Here is a 26,181-nt window from a genome sequence, read left to right on the forward strand (position 1 = left end):
TTTTAACCTGTAATTAATGGCTTTGGAAGTATTTTTTCCCATCAGTTACATGGCTTTAGTGCAAGTTTTGGGTTGCATGTCTGTGGTAATCCCGCAAACATGAGCTTCGTTTGCCTTTTGTGGAGAAAAAAAAAAGATTTAGACTTGGGAAAAGGGCTGCGGAGGATGTGCACCACATTATTCGGATAGATTGTTGTTATAACACTTTAACAAATGCTCCTTTATAAATATTGTGCTGTAGCAGCTATGTGCATTTCTAAAAGAAACCCCATGCTATAGTACTTTTGATCTCGTTTCTAAAATGTCACAATAGTCCTCCTGTTAGCACAGCAGATGCTGAGGGCCCCTCCCATTTTGCAGGACAATGATTGGATAAAATGACTTAAGTATAAATAAATAAATAAATAAATGTATAAACACATACAGGAATAAATAACTAAACGGGAAGATAAATAAATACACGTATGAATAAATAAATAAAGAAATGGTGAAATAAGTAAATGAAATTTTTGTTCTCCATATTTTTTGTCCTCCATTTCCCCTCCCCTATCTCTCCTCCCACAGCAGCAGCCGCAGCATAATTGGGAGTTTACCGGCTTTCTTTCCGGGGTCGAACCACCATGGAGTAACCAGCCACCCGACACACGCACCGAGTTCAAGAGTTCAAAAGCGTTAGTGTACTTCAATAACAGGGGAGTGGAAATATTCTTTTTCGGGGGGGCAGGGGAGTGTCATTTCATTCAGCCACTTCTCTTTCGTTCGGCACGAAAGTCGCGCGCCGGTGTGTTTACTTTTGGCCACTTGTTCACTGCGCGTCGGTCAATTAACGGGAGTGACGCGGCCGTTCACAGGATGCGCACGTGCTGCATGTGAGACGCGGATACGACTGCGCAGGTAAGGCGGGACACTACCGTGTTATCTTTCCCACCTTTTACATTTTACTAACTTCCAAGTTTAAATAACGGCAGGAGTGCTTCTAAAAACACTAGGATACAGTCGTTGCCTGTTGCCTGTTTGAATTCTCTTGTAGATACTTTGCACTATAAATGTACACGTGTTGAGGTCTATCTAACACAACAGTATACTGTTAAGTGTTCTAAATTAAAAAGAAAAAAACTAACATCTTTTTTTAAAGCTTAACTTTTCACATAATACGAGTGATTTTGTTATAATTTCACAATGCTTTTAAAGATTATTCTATCAATCTGAAAGGAGAAAGTTACTTGACTAGATGCACAGCCCAGTATTTTTGGACAATCCAAAAACATTTTTGCTCTACTTCCGAAGCTCCGCTCATAAACGTGTGTATTTTTGTGGTTTTCTTTGCAATGATTGAAACAGAGTGCTGCGGCTTTAGTGGTGTTCATTTAATCTTTCTCCTACCTGTATCTATAACTTCTCAAGGACCCACTCTCCCATACGCGTGTAAATATTTATCCAACCCCCTACAAGGTGCGTTGGGTCAGGGGGTGTTGTGACGTAGGCAACTAAACTATTGAAAAGGAGGCAGGGAGATGGGAGTTGGGTGAATATTGATTTCAGGGCTTTCAATCAGCATGACTGACGGAAATAAATTATTTCTGCTTCAAAGTGAACTCAGAAAATCTTATCTGATTTTCGGATTTTCCCCTTTAAACATTAGACAATCGGTATGTCACTGAAGTGACATCCGTCAGGCATTCTCAATGCAGTCTTCTACTGTATATGCACACCAGCAGATGGGGCAGGCTAATCACAACCTGGAAATGTATGCTTGTGCTCTTTGAAAACTTTCAAACGGGGGACCTATTTAATTCCTCTGAGATCCCTGATATTGTTGGTACCGTTTCATAAGTTATAACGTGAGTCTGGTTCAAGGGTTTCGTGGTGTGTGTGGTTTCCCTTTGTTCATTGTATAACTTTAAACCCATGCTGTGCTGTGCTAACCCTGAGCCTCCTATTTGCTTTAGTTCACTCCTGTTCTGTATTGCTTGCATGGTCTGATCCAACCTTAACCTTTCAATCAGACATTCAGCTGTGTTTTGAATGGCTTACAGCACCATTCCTGCGCTCTGTGACAATATCATGCCATTCCGGCTTTGGCTTTTTCCTGGATTGTGATGAAAACTGAATGTTTTTTTTTTTTTTTTTTTCAAAACTCAACAGGTTTTTGTGTGGAAAGCTTTTAAAATCGTACTTGCAGTGCTGCACACTAGCACTGCCTTGTATGGTCATGTTTGAAGAATCCTTCTGCGCATACAGAGACGAGGCAGTTGAGGCACCTTTACTGCAGTGGCGCTGTTAGAGAATCCACAACGGCTAGGTGCAAATGACTAATAGACAGACAGCCCGGCTGGGTTTGTCTGCCCTGCAGCTACACGGCCTCTGTGTTCCTTCAGTCCCTACTGAACGATACTCAAGCTGATGTGGGGAAAACGGCAAAACAAAAGCCTCCCCCACCCCCCGACTAAGAACAATTACTTCTTCAGTTACTTGCCGTAATTGTAGAGGACAGTAATGCTCTTGAGAGGAGTTGTTCCATAGCTTACATGGCTGAACGCTTGTATCCCCAGGCCACAGGGAGACAAGTAAGAGCACTTATTACTGTCAGTCACTGTTTCCATTCCCTGTTGTTCCCATCTGGCTACCTCAGGATGGTAGAAGCTTACACGCACACATATGTTCATACATGCACGCCCGGGTCATGCCCTGTTCGGCATGTGCAGAGTGACTTGTTTTTCTGTGCCTTAACAACAAACCTATCGGCATTTTTTTTTTCTTTTCTAAATGCTGTTGTCTCAGTTAAATCATGGCTTTTATCTGTTTTGAATAGCCTTTCAACTTGCTTTCCATTTTATGTATTTTTTTTTCCCATTTCCGTCAGTTCTACTGAAAGGAGTTAAACTACAGGATCCACTGTCACGTCCTGCCCCCCCGCTCTCCTGTCCTTCCTTTCACACTGGTGTGACAGCAGACCTGAACTGGTGCTGTCTTGTACATGTAGGCGGTGTCTTACATCAGAAGATTTAGCGGATTAAACGGCAACACTAAACAAGTAAACAACATTAAACAAAGACGGCACAAACACTATTATGTTTCATTGGTGTATTTGGTTACCAAAACATTAGTTACCCAGGATATACCAGTTTGTTTTCAGATGACAGCTTAGGGAGGGACGCAATGTGGACAGACTGAACCTCAGGGTTGGAATTGTTTCCATGTCCTCAGATTTTTCTCTGTGGTCATAGTCTTCACCATCAAAACAGAAGAAATTCCATTGGACTGTCGTCTCTTCTTGGCATTAACGTTCACTTATTCAATGCTAAGTGCGATTGTCATGAGATCTCACTTATTTTTAATGCGAATGTGTGCAGGCTGGAATGGTTCACTCGGATTAACCCTTTCTGCAGGGACGTGGAGTTAACTCTCAGAGTTCTTTCATTGTGGGACAGGTGCAATCTGTAATTAGACGGCTTGTGGATTTATAGGATTTATTAGCTCGTAAAACGCTCCAGAAAATAGGGCCAGGGATCAAATGTTGTTGTCCATAGAGGGGTATTAGATAAAGAATGAAGCACCTATCAGTGTGTTTGGATGATGAGATTTTGTGTAAAAGGGAATATTTTGGTGTTTCACTCATGTGATTTTGGTTTAATCTAAAATGATTGAACTTGCTGCCTTGAATAAACAAATTACAGAAAAAAAGAGTTAGTAGGTTCCCAAAAAGCTGTTGGTGTTTTATAATGTAGAATTTTCATCTCAGTCTATAATGCCAAAGTATTACATGTTTCATATTTACTTACACTCTGGGAACAGTTAATTCTCGGCATACTCATAAACAGAATGAGTATATGACTTCATTGGGTCAAAATACTTTACACTGGTTAGGAACCTCCAACCTTCCGATAAGTATGTTTTTGACAGTGGTACTTTAATTTGATTCTACAAGTCTTGTTATGGTAATAAAATATAGAGCATATTACACTGCCAAAAGATTTAAAGGAGTGGTGCTCCTCTGTAATTAAGCAGTTTTGTGTTTCTCTCTCTACTGCAGACTATAACTTCAGTTATAGACTGCAGAAAAATGTTAATGCTCCTTGTATATGCTTTATAGTTTGTCTTTAATGTGGCCCCGTGGTTGTCCTGTATTTTGTCTTTGAGATGTGAACTCACGCAGACTAAAGAGCGAGTTACATGCTTGCTTGCTTGAACGCAAGGGTGAAAAAAAGTTGATTGACTGTTGCCAAGTAAAACAAGCAATGTCTTGTGAGCTAGAAACAATTATCTATGTTGTTCTGCCAGGTCACTGCCTGTGGTCGGGGAATCAAGACAAATAGCTGTGCTAATGCACTCTGTCCTGGGGAGATGGAGGGGTTTGATAGTAGTGTTCTCTGCAGGGCAACAGGGTGTTGCTAAATGCCTCATTAGAGGCGGTCTCTGTGTGAGAATGCCCATGTCCAGAGCACTTCTTCCCCATCTGCTCCTTGTCTGCTGACAACTTATTCTGGGAATATTATTTTTCTTAAAAGTTAAGCTACTTAGCATGTATTACATGGCATCTTCGTAATAGATTTCGGATACTCAGCAGCTGCTGGTGAATGGCACATATTCACTGTATCTGTATGACGTTGAAACCCCAAAAGTCCATATATTTGAGGAGGTAACGACTTTAAAATGTTATGTGTTTGGAGATCAGAGGCCAGCACCCCTATGTAGGCTGCTGCAGCTTTTAAATCTGTCACCCACACCATCAGGATTGTTTCTGCACCGTGTGCCGGCCATGCTGCCAAAGACAACACGGACTCTTGCCGCCAGGAAGCAGAGGTGTCGCTCAACCCACATGTACGAGTTGTCTGTGTCTTGTCTTTCACACCTCTGTCTCTCACCATTTCTTATCCCTCTCTCTCTCTCTCTCTTTTCATCGCTATCATTCACCATTTTGAATGCCTTGCTTTATTGTGTGACAATCTCCTGTCTACGGGTGGAAAGTTTTTAATGCTCCTCTCCGAATACATGAGCTTTTTCTTTTGTTTCGCGCAGACGAGGCCTGCACTGCTGATGGATGTAGGCACTCAAGCGTTAAAGAGAGATACATTACTTGAACACTACCCACATGGGGGGAAATTGTGTCTCTGGTCCCTTGAAGATACTGCAGGGAGGATGAGCCCCACTGGCAGCCCTATTGCAGTCACTAACAACGTGTGCAAGGACTGCATTTGTCACTCTTTTTCTGCAGATCGCTCATCCATCACACAGCGCTCTATATCCGTAGCTCTCACCCTGAAGGTGTGAAGGTGTCTCAATTTGTCATCTTAAGTAAACAGCAGTCTGTTTATCAGGGTCTAATCCTCTCCGGTTTACAGCTGGAGGGGGGCTTGGATGGTTGCCACTTTGCCCTGATTTTTCTTAATGAACTCAAGTTTCAAACACCAGATGCCAAAAATGGACTGGGAAAAAAAAAAGTGAAATGACTTTTACAGCTTGTATCTGTCTGCCTCTATGCCAGGTATATCTGTGTATGTAAATTAAGGCATGTACAGTATGTCCTCAGATTGTCAACTAAAATATATATTTTCATATTTGGCTCAAAACGGGAGCTTCTCTTATCTATTTATCCCGTTCTTCCAACCGAAAGAAAAATGGTTGTTTCAGAATTGGGGATATGTAAGTGTGTTATATCCACATCAGAACTATTCATTTAGGAAGACATTGTTCATGTTGTTACTAGACAGGTGGATATGTGTAATCTGAGATGGGGGCATGAGGAAAGTATAAAGGAGATGTGGCATTAAGGTCTGAAGGGGGAGGAATTCTTTTGATGCGTTCATTCATTTCTTCAGTGATTGCTTGGTTAATTAGTACACGGCTGTGGAATGCGGTGGAATTCATGTTTAAAAACAATCTTTAATATAATTTGTTACTTGGATAGGGTGATGCATTAGAGGGGAACAATAAAGCAATTTTCCTTGGCACAAACAGCACTATGTGCTAAATTACACTTGTTTAAGAGTAAATCAGGAACATTTATCTAGAAAAGTTATTGACCTTTTAAAAAAATTAGATACAGGTTCTTTGCAATAGATCCTAGTTTCAGGCAGAACTTGTTAACCGCCGTGTTGTAAATCTGCTGCTGATTGTATCTTTTTTTATGTGGAGTGTTCCCAAAGAAAACAACATTTTGTCCGCAGACACATTTGTTGCTTGCCCTTTAAAACGCCCTTCATATTGTCATGGTCACATAGTAATGTTATAAAGACCATTGTTATGTGTTAACAAATGTACGTGGATGACTATTGCAAATCGGCATCCATGAAAAGACTAATTAAACCACACATGTATTTAAATGGACAAATTATGTTTTTTCAGTTCAAATGACTTTGATTGAAACAGATATTTACATTTTAAACATTGAAATATGCCACGATGTCCAGTTTTGAACCCAATGATAGGCCTTGTGTTTAATCACCACACGCCGATCTAGTTCTCCCCTAGTGAAAGAGAGGGGGAAAAAAAGAGTGAGGGTCCAAATGCATGTTCCCTCATATGTCTCACTTACCATTGAGTGTGAACTAATGTGTGTGCTACACACTTCTTTAATGCACTGTGGAGTCCCAGTTAGAACATGGTTCTTTTTTTTCCCTGAGCCAATGACAAGTATCATTTAGCTTCCGAATTAAATGAGTTATCCAAGTCAAAAGACGATAGATAATAGAAACTGAAAGAATCATGGCCAAGTGAAAGATAATAGAACGGCACTGTTTTGTTAGCGCGACCTTTGTTTTGGCCAAACAGATTTAAATTTCACACAAAAGGGACGCCATTGACAGGCAACAGCTGATGTAGGACGAGCAAAGAGAGGGGACATGCCTTCTGGGAACCATGGTAAAACGACTGAATGGTCACAACAGCAACCTGTGTACATATCCTGCGCAAAGTTAGGAGGGACACACATTCATGCACACACACCCCCACCCCCACACCCACACCCGCATACACACACACCCACACCCACGCACTTATGATTGCTCCTCCCTATAGTGACTCTTTACTCCTGTCTCCCTCCAGAGTTGCAGAAAAGGACGTAGTGAAAGCGAACCAAGACCACTCCACCACCATGAAGAAAGGGGACTCTGGTAATCAGAGTCTGGATAAAGTATGGCCTCTGCACTGCATGTCTGGCAGCAATTATGGCAGCAAAGGGAAGAGGATTAAGGTACTATCCCATCCAGGGGTTCCATTAGTGGGATTGATGTTGTTGGCCACCCTCCCTTTTGGAGCAAGCATCAAACAAACTGTGCCCAGGGTCAAACTCAGCCAAAATGGTAAGACTTTTTTCTTCTCATTTTATTTTAGTTTCATTTTAAAATTGTCCAGTATAGGAGTGTAATGGAAAAATAAGGTTTGGGTAGTTTTAGGCCATTTGGATATTTTATCTCTTCCCAACAACCTTCGTCATCAGCACACTTGACTTTAAGTTACTGACTTACAACTACGATTCTCTTGATTTTCATTTAATCTTCACATTTTTTTCTTTTATTTAAGCCTTTCAGCCATTCATTGTGTGTCTTCAAAGCCAATGTCTAAAGTCTAGCATTGTCCATCTAAACTTTTGTTTCCTCTACAGTACTTCCCTTGTGGCCTTATCCACACAACCAAGGGAAATGAATGATTCTTAACAGCATAACTCAGTTTTATTGTTAAAGTAAATTTTCTTTGAAACCAGAGATGTACGATTCCCTCACTGATCTATTAGCCCACTGTATAATTCACTGGTCACATATTGTAAAACAACAACACTGTTATTCCTCCCATTGATATATCCCTGGTTCAGAAGCGTGCAGTTACTTAAATAAAACACTTTCGAGTCCATATATTTCACGCTGGCGCTCTGAGTCCACAGTGAAGCTGTCGTTCATTTGTACATTAGCCGGTCCTGTCAATGTGCACTCTGTCGATGTGTTTAGTTTTGCGTCAACTGTTTGCTTTATGCCACCTGGGGTGAGTTGAATTATAGCTCCCCTTAAAACGCATTCTAAACTCCAGGGCAAACTTAACTTCAAAGTCTCCATCTGCCTCATTCTACATATCAGCTAAAATAAACCACATAAATGAACTTCAGTCTTGCTCCATAAAATTGAATCCCCACTGCGACCTAAAAGTAAACTCTCTTTGACTTCAAACCTCCAGAAGCTCTCTGTTGGTCAAAGACATCTCAAACTCTTGACTGGAAAGAGATATTTCATGAGTCTCCAACATAAATATGTGGAAGAAATGATTGCTGCAGACAGTGTTTGCCCAGCATTTACGAGAATATTTAGCTCTATAGTCTCGTTTTAGGTTAATTCAAAATCAACCTTTAAAATGAAGAAGTTCATAATTTCATATGATTGCATTTTAATAGGGCCATACATCTGTAACCGTTTTTTCAATATTCCATCAAGGTGTGTCTCTTTGCTTAGACCAAGAGCACAGTTGAGCAAAACGTCACTGTTCACTCAGGAGGCCGCCCGACTGGTGGTTTCCTTTGGAGCTTAACAACAAACGCTATGTGACCTACAACTCTGTGCACACTTCATACACACTTATTGTCATCATCTCATCTTCAAAAGCAGCACCACTAGTGAACCCACAAGTGATCACTCTTCAAGAATACATTGCATCGGCCTCTTATGAAATCACGGCTGTAAAAGTGAAGGATGAAAAGATCGAAGTAAAAAAATCTGTGTTTGAGTGAATAACTCCGAAGACACGGCCTTCTCCTCCAAAACTTATGAAGTACCCTCTGAAAAACACCTCAAGTTCATGCTTAGTCCAGAGTCACAACACAGACATTGTGGCCTTCTGCCAAATGGGAAGTGAGATCATCTGGCTTACATTTATTTTATGCTACACATTCAGATGGTTGTTAAGTGGCCAAAAACACAAAGTTACACCACATGCCTTCTCTCTGTAGTCTGCAGACTGCGTTACTAAAAAGCTACAGTTTATTAGTCATATAGTCATACAGGAGAAAGACATTTTCCTGCTTGTAAACTGTTCTCAAGACATAACCTCAAATTAGTGAACAGATGTGTTTAGTAATAGAAAATAAATGCATTTTAGTGATAAATCTGTCCGTTCTGGATCTCATCTTTGTTGGTTTCTTTATTTCTTAGTTGTTATTGATATTACTGGCTGTGATGGTAAGTTTTTTCTGAAATGACAGAAAGAATACAAATATATGACTGCAGGCCAATGATCCTGCAACATGAAAGCAGCATCCAAATCTCAGCTAGCTTACATTAAGAGTCAAATTATTAGTATATTTACTTCTAGTAATTTTTTTTATTTCACGCCAAAAATGATGTGACTTTCTCCCAGCAGATATGGCAGATTAATTTACAGCAACATTGCAGCAATATATCTTTTCCACTTCATGCTCAGTATATTCATTTCAAAAGGCATTTGTGCAGCTGATAAAGCATCACCTGACTAGTCCTTTGTTTTGGTGATTATTGAGCACTTCTACAATAGCAGACAATATAGTGTTACAGAGCTTAAAACTAGTTGACCAGCAGAGCCTCAAATAGGTTGATGTCTTACTCAAATAAATGTGTTGATGAGGCTGCTGCAGAGTTTGGGGGACTCTGTTAGGGGGGGGGGGGGGGAGGGGTTTCTGGCAAAAAAGTCTTAAGTGCTATATGCGGAGGGGGAACAGCTATGCATGCTGTTTCTGTAGGCTCATATTGCTATGTGTTTACAGAGCAGATTAGCAATAGCCAAGGGCTAGCAGGTTTAATCTCTCTGTGAGGTTTAGCCTCCGCGGGATGGAACGTATGTGGGGGTGAGAGATATGAGCGTGTGTGTGTGTGTGTGTGTGTGTGTGTGTGTATAGGAGGAGGTATTACACAGGATTGCTTGGTGTGGAGGGGTCCTAGAAGTTCAAATATTGAGGGTTGGTAACCTCTCCAATCCTTCACACCAAGAGGGTAATCACAATGTCAATCCTTTCAGAGTGACTCCCACCGGACCCCCCCCCCCCCCCCACATTGAGCCAGTGTTTATTCAAAGCATGTTGCTATACTGGCACACTGAATATAGCCTGGTGAGAGAGGAGATTTCCTCAGATCAAGGAGATCAAGGACACAGCGCTGAGCTGAGAAAGTAGTCAGTACTGAGCTCCCAGAAATGAGCCTTGAGTCCAACCGATACTAACACAACACACAGCCCGTCTATGGTACATATTGATTTTTTGTATACCCTTTATTGAAAGCGCTACCACTATTAATCACATAAAAGTAAAAAGAGGGACACAACAGGTATTCCACCTGCTGCACACACTTATTTATAACAGGCGTATGGTGCAACTACAGCTCATTTTAAGGAAAAATGTCTGGTCACCTGCAAATTAAGTTTAGGTTTCATTGTGTCTTATTTTTGACAACATTTTTGTTAGCTCTATGCATTCACCCCAGCGTGTGGATTAATGTATCTACGTCTGTCTGTTGCTCTCTGTGGGACAGAGCTGCTGAAAGCTGGCAGTGTATCGCTGCTTATGGAACCCTCCGATGGCCTCCACTCCCACTCGCTGCTGCTGGACGAGGAGAGAGGTCGTCTTCTGTTGGGAGCCAAGGATCACATCTACCTGTTTGACCTTGACAATCCAGCCAGAGCCCCCAGAAAGGTAGACTATGCCTTGAAGAGCACTGACAAATGTGAAAATTGTATTCACAGTGGAGGGCTATAGAAACATCGAACCTTAGACAAGGAAACGAGGCAGGGAATACATTTAGTACAATAAATAAACAGCCACTTTTAAGATTCTCTGTATTCAGGCCATTTACTATGACCTTTTTTTTTTTGCTATACACATAAGTGTTTCCTACATATTTAAGAATCCTCACATCCTCTGACTGGACTATTGTGCTAAGAGACAAGTTTGCACAGGAAATGAAGTTCCTCCTCCTCAAACAGTAAATGACGCACCCTGCCGACATCCAAAGTCTTACTTAGAGTCATTTGAGCCTCCCTGACAACCTTCTCCATTTGCTGTGAGCGGCTTACTATTCTAGAGAGCACACACACGTACACAAGTGTACTGATATACACAAGAGCATGCACGCTCATGCTCACACTTACACAAACACATAAATGCTTTTGGACAGATGCCATATGCTTAAGTTTGTATATGTGAGTGTGTTTATGCAGCTGAGATTCATCCACGAGTGGGACGACAGTGTGTATATTTGATTTTTATCTGGTTATTTAACTCTCAAAGTGTTGCCTTTTTGTTGCTTTTCTGGTTATCGATACTGATGCCAGGGAGATATGCACCAAAAGTCTAATTCTATTTGACCGCTGGGATCAGCCTTTGAATGTGACAGTGATCTAAAAAAGCAATCTTTGTGTTTCACTTAATGAAGAAGCATACCTCAAAAAAGGAGCCCCAGGCACTAAAATACAACCCATTTTCTGCAAACAAACGTTCTAATTGCTTCTTCCTTGATATTCAGGAGATAGCTGCTATGATATCAACGTTTGACCACGGTCTTTAAATATCCCCATATGCTGAGGTAAAATGATCACTTGATACACTGAGGCTCTGTGGACCCATGAAGAAGTTTGGCGATATCTCTCCTTGGTAGGATTTAGGGGAGGTAACAGGCTAAGCCCATAAGCCTGTTATGACACATGTGTGAACATGACGCGTTACATTGAAGGTCCTCTGTATGTTGTGCATCCATTGCTCTGTTCTACCAGAACCTTGATCAGATCAGTTGTTCAATAGTCCCCTTAAATGTTTGAGAGAGGCAAAGAGCAAAATAGTTAACACGCTCATTTGATTCAACCTGCAGTTTTCAATGTAATAGTGGAAAATGTATAGACTGAAAAGGAAAATAACTGAATTACAATAAACAAAAAAAGTGAAGAAGAAATCATCAATAAGTAGGGGAAATATTATTTAGAGACCTGGCTTTGTTGTTTTTGTTGTTTGTTTTAGAGTTGAGGGGCACGGTTGGCAAAGGGCCTGCTCTCTTGTTTTTAGCCTTTAAAAGCCACTAAAAGGACATTCTGAAAGATCTTGGGCAGCAATACAAGGCTTATATCAGTGGTGCCCTGCATGCAATGGTATATTCCACTGTAAACTGCACATGTATTCATTGTAGAGATGTTAAGGAGTATTATGACTGTCATACTACATACAGATATGTGAAATTGTTCTCCTGTTCATTATCTGTCATTAGATCCATTGGCCTGCTCCCAGAGACCGAGTGGATATGTGCAAACTGGCAGGAAAAAATGCAAATGTAAGTTCTTCCAAAAAAATGAAGTTGTTGATTTCTGAAGTCCATCTGTACACTGTTTTGTGTTATAATATAACAGCCTGGTCAAATGTTTAAAAAGTGAATCCATGCTGTTTCTCTGCCCCTGCATGTCCTAGTTGGAGTGTGCCAACTTTATAAGGGTTCTCCACAACTACAATCGCACACATTTATATGCCTGCGGGACCGGATCCTTCCACCCCAACTGTGCTTTCATCGAGGTCACAGGCCACAGAGGGGTAAAGTATCAGTGAATCTCAGCGATACACCTGACGCAAGTTCAGTGCATTGAATTTTGTGGAAGTTTAATGTTATAACTGTTATTGTCTCCCAGGACGGCGTCTTCCAACTGCTGTCTAGTACAGTCGAGTCTGGCAGATTGAAATGTCCCTTTGATCCCTTGCAGCCATTCACCTCAATCCTCACAGGTAATGGGAGCAATCACAAAACACTCTTGCAGTCCTGCCTTATCTCTCGTGTACCAGAGTTGTATTGCTTCGCAGCACTTTTTAACCAGCAATACATTGTGTTTCACCTACAGACTCCACTCAGATTAGTACATTTTTTCAAAACAATTCCATGTTTGATTCCTGAAATGTTCCTCTGCCTGTATTTTGGTTCACTGAGGCAAACCCACAGGATGGTAAAAGCTAAAAAATAATACAAATTGTCAAATGATGGTGGTTAAGCTGTATGTTTAATGCTATTTGGCTCTATATTATAAGCATGACAATGTTCTGTGATGTTTTATTTTCTGCATATTTTAATGTGAGTATTTATGTGTCTATACTCATTCCAGATCAGTACCTTTACGCAGGCACTTCATCCGACTTCCTGGGCAAGGACACAGCGTTCACACGCTCCCTCGGGCCTCCACCTGACCAGCACTACATACGCACAGACATGTCTGAAGAATACTGGATCAATGGTACACACACGCCATGTTAACAGGCTGAGTGCGCTCAAAACTTGTTATTGCTTTTTCTCTGTACTTCCAGCCTCTCTGGTGATACAAAGAGCCTCTCTGTGCCCTCAGGATGGTTATTGACATTCCAGTGTGGAGGAAACAGACCACTTATTCATTTAGCTGGAACTTTTATATGAATGCCGTAGCTGAACAGGAGCCCCACCTACAGTGGAATTTACAGTGTGCCACAAGTTTCACGTTCTCAGTCCCACAACTGCATAGCCACACACACACACACACACACATACGCACGCACACACCAAAGTCATCACTGAGGAGGAAGTCCCCTCTCTATATATACATCTGCAGTCTTGAGTGTTTCACAGCCACTGATGGCTTGTTGTGTATAAACTGTTGTCACTGTGATCTGAATCCTTACACTTGGCCTCTGCATTTCACAACCACAGTCCGCGATGTTTGGAGTCATTATTTCTGTCTGTCTCTCTGTCTTGCTATCCCTCTCTAAGTGTGTATAAGCCGTGCGGTGATGCAGGCATAGAGGAGGAGCACATCTTACTGGGTCTCCCTTCCTGTGAGCCTGTGAAACATCTTTCCAGTCCTGCAGGACTAACAATTACCTTCTGTCGAGTGTCTTCGCAGTCGTACATTTAAGCTGTTCCAGTTGGGGAATCACCCTCTGGTGGTTGGCTCTTCTTATAGGGGTTGAGCTAATGTTGATGAAATGTCACTGCAACACTAACCGTAAGCTTTTGGACTTGTTCCCGCCTGAATCAAGACACTGACTGTAACATGTTGTTGATCTCCTCCTTTTCCCCCACAACAATGTTCTACATCACATGCTGCATGTCTCGTCCTTGTTCTTCTTGACTTGTCCTCATATCTGCAATAACTAATTATTCTCGAACAACAAGTCAAAGAAACAACATTCTTGTAACATGAAAACTTTCACTCAAGGTGACCCAATGTGCAGTTCTCCTTAGCTCTACGGAGCTTCCAATAACATTGAGAAGCCAAACAGATTTCCTATAGTTGTGGTGGAGACCAATATAAAGCTATACACAATGTTATTTTTGGTTAATTTGGTTTCCAAAAACAAGCATCAACACGAATGCCAATGTAGCTCTGTGTCCGCTTGATGTGCCAATGGAAAACATGATCAACTTTATAAAGTGATAATTGATCCATTTTGTGTACTTACCCTGAATGAACAATTTCAACCGATTACCGTTTCAGACGCGGATCAGGGTAAATACTTGAGCGTGGGTTTACGAGTTAAAGATGATCTCTATTCCACACCGTTGCTGAACATATACAGCCAGACAGGCTGAAAATCATCGAAAAGTAAACAAAACTGCTTTGAAACTAACCTAAATATCCTGGATTTTGCTGTATTTGTCCATTTATCAAACTACACCGCACTGTTGAAGATTTGTGCGCAGTCAAAGCTTTAGCTTGGTAAATAAGAACACTTTTACTAAGTAATCAATCTGACTTTTCTGTATAGAGCAAGATTGTAAATAAACATGTGCTAAGTTTAGTGTTAATGCCATCACAAGGCAGCAACGCGTGGCCAATCCATTATCGGACTGATTTTAATACTCTCCCTTCTTTCTCATTTCCTCTCCATGTCTTCAGAGGCCAGGTTTATATCTGCTCAGCCTATTGCAGACACCTACAATCCAGATGATGACAAGATATACTTCTTCTTTCGCGAGGTGTCGTGGGAAGGAAACGACAAGAGCATCCTGTCCCGGGTGGCTCGCGTGTGCAAGGTGAGATATTATACAGAGAGAGGTGTAGAAAGTGTGAGGTTATACAGAGGGTAGACAGGTAGGGAGAAAAATAAGTGGATGGAAGAGTGAAAATGCCAATTCAAGAGATGGAGCTTAGGCAGACTGGGTGCAACACTGTGGCACCGTAGAGGGAGACATTAGGAGTGCAAGACCTCCTACAGAGTGTAAGGGAGTCATAACTCCTCCAGCCCTCTGATCAGATGAGGTTGTGCGTGATGAGGTTGTGCGCTACAGAAGTGATTTACATCCCACCAGGAGGAGGCCGTTCTGATGCTTTCTTCTCTGGTTATCCCAAAAGGACTTTACATTGAGCTTCAATCTTTAATGCAAAACGTGCTACAAGTCGTAATTGAAATGCTAGTACAATGCTAAACTTCAAATTCATAGACATTTTCATGTTTCATGTGTTTCATGTTTCAGTGCCTCTCAAAACAACTGTAAACTTTGATGGCACTGCTGAGCTGATTGAGGAGCAAAAGGATTCATGATTAGGGACCAATTCTAGCCATACAGTGCACCATTAGTCATTCCAAATGGGACTGGCCCTCACAGCAGTTTGCTATTAACGTTTGGAGGCCTATTGCTACATTCCTAGAAGAAGGCTTTCAGCCCATTTATGACTTGGGAGTCAGCTGTAAAGCAGACTAGAAGGAGATTCCTCTGGATTACCGCCCGCTATTTCTTCTTTCTGTCTTTTATGGACGTTGTATTTTCCCTCCACTGTCCTTATCTGTAAGTGTGCATTTCCCTGCATGTAGATGGAGCAAAGGCACTTGAATCCTCTTTGAAGATTATCGTCATTGAGGGCTTAGATTTTTTTTGTCTGAGTGTTTGTGTTGAACCTTTACTCAATATCAATTGGTTAGTACTCTGCCTAACTTTAATTGGGAGGATCTCTTAAGTTTTCTATGCAATACAAAGAGGTGCACTTAAGTATTCTTACCATAGCTGAGGTTCAAAGGTTGCTACTTAAAACAGCTATTCATATGCTAAAATACAACCTGCACTATCAATCTACAGCCTCACTTGATTTTAGAACTCTCTTCTACATGCTGCACTTCCATTTGTTTCTCTTCTCCTTTGATGTCTCTCCATTGTCTCTCTTTCTTGTCTGTTTCGATAACTCCACACTGTCATTATAATAACAAGAAGGTTTCCTTTGTGCTGGCTAAACAAGCAGATCCATACTCGAGTCATGCGGTTCAACTATTTATTTTCAGCCTGTGATGCTGTGTGTCTTCTCTCTCTTTAAGTCCATTACATAGATTACACAGCGTTTGTAGCTTGGTCTTGTCGGGCCGCTGTACTATGCTGTATTGTTTGGTTTCAGTGTATGTGGTTGTGTTTCAGAACGATGTGGGTGGGCTGAGGAGCCTGACCAATAAATGGACCACCTTCCTCAAAGCCAGACTTGTGTGTTCGATCCCTGGAACAGACGGAGTGGACACCCACTTTGATGAGCTCCGTAAGTGATTGTGTTAATAAATGGTGACAATCTGGACCAACTAATTATCTTCCAAAGTCTTCCTTTTAAGTGCACTTGGAACAATGACAGTGGCAAGTCGTTAGAAGCATCTCTATTTATTTATTCATTAAGGTAACAATACAATTAGCTGCACATTGATTTCTCTCTTTCTTACAGAGGACATCTTTCTGCTCCCTACCAGAGATGAAAAAAACCCCAAAGTGTATGCGGTCTTCACCACCTCCAGGTAGGTTTGGTTTTCATCCCACCCTCATCAGGTCTAATTTTCCTCTTCCTCCGCACCCTTAAACTACTCCCTTGTTTCCTCCTTCCTCTCAGCTCCATTTTTCGTGGGTCAGCAGTGTGTGTGTACAGCATGGCGGACATCAGAGCCGTGTTTAATGGACCTTACGCACACAAGGAAGGGCCTGACCACCGATGGGTGGAATATGAGGGAAGGATACCGTATCCGCGTCCCGGAACGGTGCGTTGCCAACCGAAAGGCGCAGTACTGAATCAGTCTGAGCTAAATTAATTTCTTGCTGATTATATAATAATAAACACAGCCTAATTAACAAATGTCAGGTTTAAGGACTAAATGTTGACGATGCTGTAGGGTATGCATGCTGTCATCTGCACATGGTGTATGACATAACCTTGGCTTCACCGAGGCTACTAACATGTTAATCAATTGTTCTTTCATTTGGTTTAAAAAACATAATCAGGGAAAGGAAAGAATCCATGGAGAATTAACTGTATGCTTCAGGTATGCAGCTGCTTGAGAAATGTGTTTACTCAGAAAGGGGGAGTTAGAGTGACAGATGTTCCAGATGTGCTATTTCTCCCGCTGTTCTTCATTTGACCACCTGGGGAAGACATGCGCCATTGTATTGTCAGACAGAAACAACTAGTCCGTTATAGATACTCACTAACAACCATTCTACGAGTTAAATCATCTTGATTATGATGATTGTGAAACTTTAACAGAAGATCAACATTTTTTTTCTTCGTCCTTTAGTGTCCCAGCAGGACATATGACCCGAGGATCAAGACCACGAAAGACTTTCCAGACGAGGTGGTCAGTTTCATTCGATTCCATCCTCTTATGTATCACTCCGTCTACCCTCTGACTGGCCGACCCGTATTCACACGTGTCCAAGTGGACTACACCCTTTCTCAGATTGTGGTGGACAGAGTCCTGGCCGAGGATGGACAATATGAAGTGATGTTTCTGGGAACAGGTGAGTTACGGACCTTCTCCTCTTACTTGAAATTCTGTTTTCGACCAGCAGAGGGCACTACATGACTATGAATAGTCTTTGGCCTTAAAGTAATTCTGCGGATGCTATTATGGTCTTGTAGTTGCAAAACAAACAAAGAAAGGTCAAGTTGCATTTGCATCCATTATTCTGTCTCGGGTCACTTCTGCATTTTAACATCAGGAGTGCTCAGGTCAGACTGGCCTAGTGTTTGTGCCTTAGTGTATGGCCCAGAAGTGCATTTAAGATAACAACACAGTATTAGTACCTGGTTGGTTTTGCAAAGATTCACTTCTAAATTAAAATGTGTGCAGTGTGCCTGGCTTGATTCATCCCAATAACTCCCCCTCCATCCCGTTTCACTCTCTGTTGTAGATGTTGGCTCAATTCTGAAGGTGGTGAGCATCACCCAGGACAATTGGTCAACAGAGGAAGTCATTCTTGAAGAACTTCAAGTGTTCCAGGTTCTGTGTGCAGCACAGCTACACTCACACACACACATGTAGAAACACAAATTGATTTATATCTGAGCTTTTTGATTGACAATGCAAACTGTTTCCTAGTTGTCCTTGGTGACTCATTAGACAGTGAAATATTATGAGACTCTGTTGTTGATTTATATATATTTTATATTCATTGTGGTGTGTAATGTTTGTTTGTTTGACTTTTTGCAGGTTCCCTCTCCCATCCTCAGTATGGAGATGTCTTCTAAAAAGGTTTGACATCGTTTTCATCCATTTGATTCCCACGCTTTTTCCTTTGCCTTCATTCATGCCACATGCATTCAGCGTGTGCTTGATGTGGCACAGGACATACGTTTTTTATCCCTAATTCCTTCATCTATTCAATTTTGCGCTTTAGCCTTCCCCACTTTCTTGCACCTCTTTCTCCCCTTCAGGCTCATTATCTAAGGGTCATGGGTGTCAGTAGACACTTCAAACCCAATCATTGCCTCAATTAATCTGCAGCAGTGTTTGACCCGTGCGTGTGTCGGTATGCGCACGCTCACTTGTGTTTTTGAGAGGTTGTTTGGAAGTTCTGTTCAGGAATCTCCTTAACTTCCAACGAGTCAGAACATATCCTTTAAAGTCACATTTGTAAGCAGAAATCCTTAAATCTCTGTGGTCTTCTCCATGTGCCCATTTGAGGTTATAATGAGTTATTCATGTTACAAAGTCTTGACCCATAATTATTCATGAGGTCAATTCACAGTAGGGGAACCTGGAGGTAGATGTTGATGTATGGAGAGCATATGTGAGAGAAATCCTTCATTCACTTTCCCAGCTAATCTATCAATGACAGTCGGACTTCTTCTGTTGCTGCACGTTCTTTAGGTTTTTCTCTTCCTCTAACCAAATGAATTTCCTTTGTGGATGATACATTTAAACCAAATATGATCTGTTTGCCTTTTCCTGAAGGAGAGTATGGTGTTTGTGTGTGTCTCTATAGCAACAGCTCTACGTGGGTTCGAGTGAAGGGCTAGCCCACGTTTCAGTCAGTAGATGTCAACTGTACGGCCACGCCTGTGCTGAGTGCTGCCTGGCCCGAGACCCCTACTGCGCCTGGGACGGACACACTTGCTCACAATTCGTCCCTGCATCCAAGAGGTATGCTGACCCCGTGGAATTACTTTGCCAATTATGTAGCATGATCCAAAACATTTTGGTTCTCCTCACCTCACCAATATTTTTAACATTTTGGGAATTTATCCAGTAAGGCCTTGATTGGAGAAATGCTGTTCCTCAGCTGATTAACGCTGCAGTCATTCCTCTCTTCTACAGTCTGTCCTGTTGGTGCAATGCCTGTGTGTGTGTGCGTATTGCTCGTGTGTCTGTGTATTTTGTTTGTGTGCTTGCTTGCACGAATTGAGACTCCACAGAATGTGTGCCCTACGGTTTGAGGTCACACTGCCAGATTTTTGTCCAGTGGGGATGCTGTTATGGTTTGTGGAACAGTGGAGGCCCTGCGTTTGGTCACCAGAGCGCTTTGAAAGCTCAACAGTGTCAAGTCAGTGTAGGCTACAGATGTTCAAGTACAAAGGAATGACTAAAAGAGCCTATATGACCCTTTCCCAAATTAGAAGCCAAAGACCTTTAAACAGTTAAAAAGCCACATGCAGTCCCCCTAGATTCAGTATTTAGCTTTACAGGGAAAGTCAGTTTGTGCACAAAATATGGGCTATGATTGTTCAACATTTCGTGAAGTAAACTGTTTGATATGGCCAGATCACCAGTCTAACAGGTGTCAACCATTAAGAGACACAGAATTGTCAGCAGTCAGAGGTCACTTTAAATCACAAGTTGGAAAAGAATTGTGGTTTAGTTAATTGTCCGGCAACTTCTCCACGGCATTCCTATTTTTGAAGTGTATGCAAATTTGTAATTTGAGAAAAGCCCCGTTTGAGATGGGTGAGAGCTTTCCTTTGGTTTGAAATGTAAAATAAGTAAAATATTCTGACTTGGATGCACAGTTATTGTACATAATTTGCACAGTTAATTATGTTTATGATAAACTATGGTTATTGGCATAGTCTGCTTTTATTAATCGGATGTTTTTCATTTTAAATCACATTGTACAGACATTATTTTCAGCTTGCTCGGTGTTGCATTGAGGTTATTGTGGCCCATTGAAACCATTCCCAAAGCTAACATACTGAAATTTCCACTCTTATTTTTAACAAATTAGAAAATAAAAACATATTTACATTTCTTTCCAAATTGACTTCCACTTGCATCCTAAATGTGTGTTGTTTCTCCAGGCGAGCCAGAAGACAGGACATCAAGCATGGAGACCCTGCCAGTCAATGCTGGGACACAGAGGACAGTACGTACACCTTGTTCTCTTCAGAAGTCTCACCTTCGTCAGATGTAAACCCAGTAAACAGATACACGATTCAATCAAACGTCGCTAGAGAAAACCTGTTGGATTGATAACATTAGTGTTTTCTTTAGGTCCTGTTGGGGGACGGTTGGAGGAGAGGGTCCTCTATGGGGTGCAGAGCAACTCAACCTTCCTTGAGTGTATCCCCAAATCTCAACAGGCTCAGATTCGGTGGTACATTCAGAGATTTGGATCTGAACGCAAGGACGAGGTTAGAAAATTAACTTGTCGACACATTGTCCAAACACAAATGATGCCACTCCTTCCGCTTCTTTCCTTCTCTTCCTATCTGTACCGCTCTGTCAGGTCTAAAGGGGACTTTTATTTTATCTCTATTGTACCGTAAGGGTTATATTTTATTCATGCCAGGTCACACAGCATGGAAGTTACAGGCTCAAAGACTGACATTTGTACTTACGGATGATCTAAAAAATCATATTGTTTCAGGTCCTGCTTATGTTGGGGAATAAAGCAGTTGTTGCTTATAAAGTATACAAAGTTGTACACCCAAAAGTCCAATCCTTTGTGGAATTATAGGTAACAAGGGAGCCATCTGAGTGTGAGAAATTACTTAATGTCACATCTACTCAGGTCGATCTAGATTATCTATTTTGATGAAAAATAAAAAAATAGAAATTCACAGATTTGGTTTCATTTTATCACAAGGTCTTCATTCCCGAATGCAATTGCACTAAATATACATTCAAGACTTTATACTAAAACACAAATAAATCCCTTTAGATCACATTAGTTGAATAGTAATTGGCTACCTGGTGAAAGAGATTGATGACGTTGTACAAAAGTCACTTTAAATCTGAGGTTGGGAGACAGAGTCTCACAGAGAAGGACACAGAGCGACAGAAAGTCAAATGTGTTTGTATTCGAGGTGTGGAAAGGAACTCATTGACGATGACACTCGTCTTCCTGAATGAGACAACGGAGACGTGCTTACTCAGCACCTCAGTGGCCTCCTCTCCCTTATCCAAACATACACACCCTCCTCCACCCGCTGCGAATGGCCCACTCAACCCATCCGCTCCTCCTTTCTCTCCCCACTTCCTGATCCTCTGATTTACTCCCACGACCGCCCCCCTGTCCTCCTCTCAGGGGAGAATGTAAACAAACTGACAGGTGCAGAGGCCACCAAACAGCCATGTGTTGCTTTCCTATACAGCGGAAAGCGCAAAGTCTCTTGGTGTGTATGCATGTTTGTGTGGTCGCGTGTCTGTTTCATTATGATTCCCTCCAGCAGAAACTATAACATAGTGCTTCCTAGGGACGGCCATGTGTTTGGGGATAATGGACACAACGGGGTATTTTATTTGTTTGTGTGTCCAGGCATGCAATGATATGTGACCTATTGTACTCTAGACAAAGTGTTGAAGGAGTGAATGCAGTTATGCAGAGTTCTTGCTCAGGATGTGATAGTAACAGAAGTCAAGAAAATACTGCAGAATGCACAGAATCTGTTGGATCAATCGTAAGTCCACTGGTATTTATGCTGGGGGAGCTTTTTCTGCTTGAAGATTATTTGGATAATAATTAAATCCTTATGGAACCTGATGGCTCATTAAGATATAAAGAAGAGAATTACTATTAACAGGCACAAACAGCTTCATAATATAGCTTTTACATGAATAGATAAATAAATGTATCACTCAATAAAAATCTAAATGTTTGTAGACACAGAATACAAAGAAAAGGAAACTGCAGCATAAGTGCTCCTAATTATAAGTAATTGTACATGTACCCTTGATTCATTGGATCTATTAATATTATTAATTAATAACATTAGCATATAATACAAATGTCATACAATTATGGTTTTCAAACTGGATACTACTAAACTACTACTAAAAAAAATTTAACTGCCTCTCAGTCATCATCTGAGGTCAAAAGTAGAGAGAAAAGTAGTTCACACCAAGCTGGAGCTCACCAAGCTCTGTGTACGTATAGTTCGTTGAATAGAGATAGTTGATAGTGAATTTGAACTGTAGCACAGTATTTTTCTAAATTACTTTTTAATTCAAAGATACTAAAATAACATTTTTTACTTGAATGCCTCTGCAGTGCCTTCCCTTTTCTGTTTCCCTCCACACTTTCAGCCTCTTCATGGGTTTGACCAGCAGCTCAGCACCTGCAGCCCACTCCTACACTCTTATCACTTTCTCACACACACACACACACTCACACACACACACACACACACACACTCCTCTTATCCCCTCACAAAAAGAAATCTTCTAAAGATTGGAAAAGGCTCAGCCCTAACCATTTTCTCACTGCATGTTGTTGTGCGTCTGTTCGTGCCTCGGAGCCTGGAATGTGGACCAATTAGAAAAAAACATATACAATGAATTTCATATTGTTCATTAAAACCAAGCAAAGCCTTCCTGAAATGATGGGACATTTTTAGACAAAGCAAACTTGATGCTTGTACTTTCCAAAAGCAGCACTTCACTTAATAATTAAAAGTGTGTCCTTGCGCTCCACATGCATGCATGCTTGTTTAAAAATATGTATGTAATTGCTCCTTAAAAGCACGGTTTGTTAGCAGGCGATCTGAGTGAACTTAAATGTCCGGCTTTATTCACAGATGCCTTGATTTTGTACTGGCAGTGGGAGTGGGGCTCTGCAATGTAACTGCAGGGATTTTGCATAAGTGAGATTCATGGTATTATGTGTTTTGTCATTATGTGTCAGGAAATAAGAGTGATGGCAGACAGATTTGTAGGTCTAATATGGCTGAGGGTCAAGATCCAAAGAGCCTCTTTGGTCTGCGGGTCTGCCTCTTGCTGGGTGACACATCATCAGCGTCAGACCGGAAAAACCACCACCCAGCTGAGGTCCATAGGAAGATAAACTCATTGTTTTCCACACGCACTTACACCTCTGGGGGGTCGGAGCGGTGCTGTGAGATGTATGCTGTTGAAGCATCCACAAATGCCAAAAAACACATACACATACGGTCATGCACACAAGTGAAGTGTCCCGTGAACACAGCTGTGTTGTTTTAGGCCCTGACAGCAGCTATGCCCAATGCTGAATCACGGCGGATGCTAAACGAAAAGAGCGGACTGTAAACATTGCCACGCTACTTACCCTTACACCTTGATGACAAACACAATGAACCTCGCACACACCATTTATTTTTCTGAATACCTTCTGTAGCCTTTGCGTACTTCTTTCACTCATCATGCATTTAAAGATCTCACCAGCACCCCATAAAGGCCCCCCGGCTCCCCACACACAGTTCCATATGTTTCCTGTTTCAGGGGTCATTACCATGTCCCACGCACCTTGGATACTAATCAGGCGTGAACGTGTGCGTGTGTAAACAGAGTGGCAGGTATCGGGCTGGCGTTTTGTAATATGCCCTCATTTAAATTCATTGTTGTGGTCTTTGTAAAGCATTGCATTTTTGCAAAGCAATAACAAAGTTTACACGCTTTCGTTCACAGCTGTAGTCAGTTGACCTCTTCTTGGTGACGCAGCTCTCACATGTCTCTTTTCCGTGTGCCAGGTGAGGCTGGACGATCGCGTGATACGTACAGATCGAGGGCTCCTGATTCGCTCCCTCCAAACCTCTGATGCTGGCGTGTACGTCTGTGTCGCTGAAGAGCACACGCACTTCACCCACACTCTCCTCCGACTCACGCTGCAACTTGTTACACATGGACAATTGGATGCAAAGCCCAAGCCCAGTGAAGACCCGGCAATGGACCCACGGCACGTCGTGGAGTCCCGCCAGCGTTACAAAGACTACCTGAGAGTGATGAGCGCCCCCTTTGTGTCTCTGGAGGAGTACTGCGATTCACTGTGGCTGGAGAAGAAGCCGTCCAGGGTGCGGGGACGAGGCTTAGGGGCTGGCAAATGGAAACACATGCAGGAAATGAAGAAGAGCCGGAACAGGAGACAACAAGAGGAGCGAGGGAGAGTGGTGAGGACAGCAAAGCCGTGAGGGGTGTGGCCAGAAAATATTCAGGGTTAGCTCTCCATATTCACCGGCTGGATGAAGAAGCAGAACATGACACAGAACTGCAAAATGATCAACTGAAACATACAGCTCAAAAGTTTAACAAGTAGCAATTTTAAGTAGTATTGGGCTATGAATATGTCATTCAAAGAATCAGGCAGCACCTGTCCTGGATGCTTATTAAATAAACACAAGAGACTGAAAAACAATAGTTATCGCAATACTTGACATCAGCCATTCATCGACATGATCGACCGGGGAGGAGGTAGGGGAGGAGGTCGCCCAATAGTATACAATGACGGTTAATAGAGGTGATCAATTGATGATATTGAAACCTATATTTGAATTGATAAAATGTAGAAGAAAAGTTTGCTTTTGGTGACGTCAATGCATTCATGTTGAATGACTGTAAATATTTGTATACCATGTACAGGAGATATAGAATGCTCAATTTAGTCTTGATACTAATCTGTTTAACTGTAATCACTCACATACTGCATTTGGGCTGACAAAATGACAAAATGTCACTCCTACACTGTAGGTGTAGCTGTAGGTTTAATCATAATTCCTGATTTTGAAAGTTATTTAAATAAATTTGTCACGGGCTTCTCTTCCCTTAATGTTTTTTTCCGTCATTGTGTGAAGAGATGAAATCAATATACAGACAATATGATTTACGGTGAAAGTGCAGTTTAATCAAGCAAACCGAAGACATGGCAGAGAATAGGTTTGGGTTAGTTCAGCTGAGATCCTCCTGATATAGCAACTCCCTCTACACTGTATGCAAATGCCAGAATGATTCAGGGCCAGCTGCTCTCTCTCTATCCCTCTTTGTAAAAGAGACAGAATGTGGGCATCTTCAGGAGAAACCAAGCTAAACATAAAAGTTTTTATCAAACTAAGCAATTTACAGGTTTCCTAGAATAAATGAATCTGTATGAGTTTGACATCTAGGTTATGCAACCCAACGTGTGTGACCTGAATGGTACTTTTAGCCATTCATAATGACATTGATTATAGCAACCACAGTGCGCGGATGTAATGCTGACAACAGTAAAGCAAAGATTTCTCTCTGAAAGATGTTCGTCAAGGGAATCCTTTGTTTTTACAGACTTGTTAAATCTAGCTGGAGTTCCTGAAATACTGCAGGTTGTCAACAAGTACAAATATGTCTTATTGGGCAAATTCAGGGGTTGGCAAATTATGTTTTCTTGTTATTATAAATAGTACTTTATGTGTGTTTTTTATCTGTCCATTTGGTTTGGAGATAAGCTCTCTGAGCTGTCATGTGTATTCATTAACATATAATTAATGCACTAAATGTCTTTGCCTGAATGACTTCTTTAATTTAACGGGTCAAATGTAAAATTCCGATATATTGTTATGGGAAATTCTTATATGTAAGAAAATGTTTACCTTTTTAAAAATGTAGGCTAGTAACGGTTACTCAGTAAACATTTTAATTGGCCTACTTTTCTTCAATTTCTTTTTACATGTAACATTTTACTTTTAACTAAAATGTATTAAAAAGAATGCTATTTTTACTTGAGCAAGGCACTCTTGTACTCTTTCCAACGTTCCCCGTACTGATAATAAATC

General features: G+C 41.4%; 1 protein-coding gene across 1 annotated transcript; it reads left to right on the plus strand.

The window, feature by feature from the left end:
- The first annotated feature begins 608 nt into the window (after positions 1–608).
- On the plus strand, positions 609–26,181 carry sema3d (sema domain, immunoglobulin domain (Ig), short basic domain, secreted, (semaphorin) 3D). Its single transcript, XM_037452332.2, has 18 exons — positions 609–894; positions 7,045–7,301; positions 10,482–10,642; positions 12,204–12,266; positions 12,401–12,520; positions 12,616–12,709; positions 13,081–13,209; positions 14,845–14,981; positions 16,353–16,467; positions 16,645–16,714; positions 16,807–16,951; positions 17,486–17,708; positions 18,102–18,190; positions 18,401–18,442; positions 19,176–19,333; positions 20,485–20,549; positions 20,678–20,817; positions 24,130–26,181. The coding sequence occupies exons 2-18, from the start codon at positions 7,094–7,096 to the stop codon at positions 24,565–24,567; spliced, it is 2,397 nt and encodes a 798-aa protein (XP_037308229.1). The 5' UTR covers positions 609–894; positions 7,045–7,093; the 3' UTR covers positions 24,568–26,181.

Source organism: Pungitius pungitius, chromosome 6 (assembly GCF_949316345.1).
Source record: "Pungitius pungitius chromosome 6, fPunPun2.1, whole genome shotgun sequence".
NCBI classification, from domain to species: Eukaryota; Metazoa; Chordata; class Actinopteri; order Perciformes; family Gasterosteidae; genus Pungitius; species Pungitius pungitius.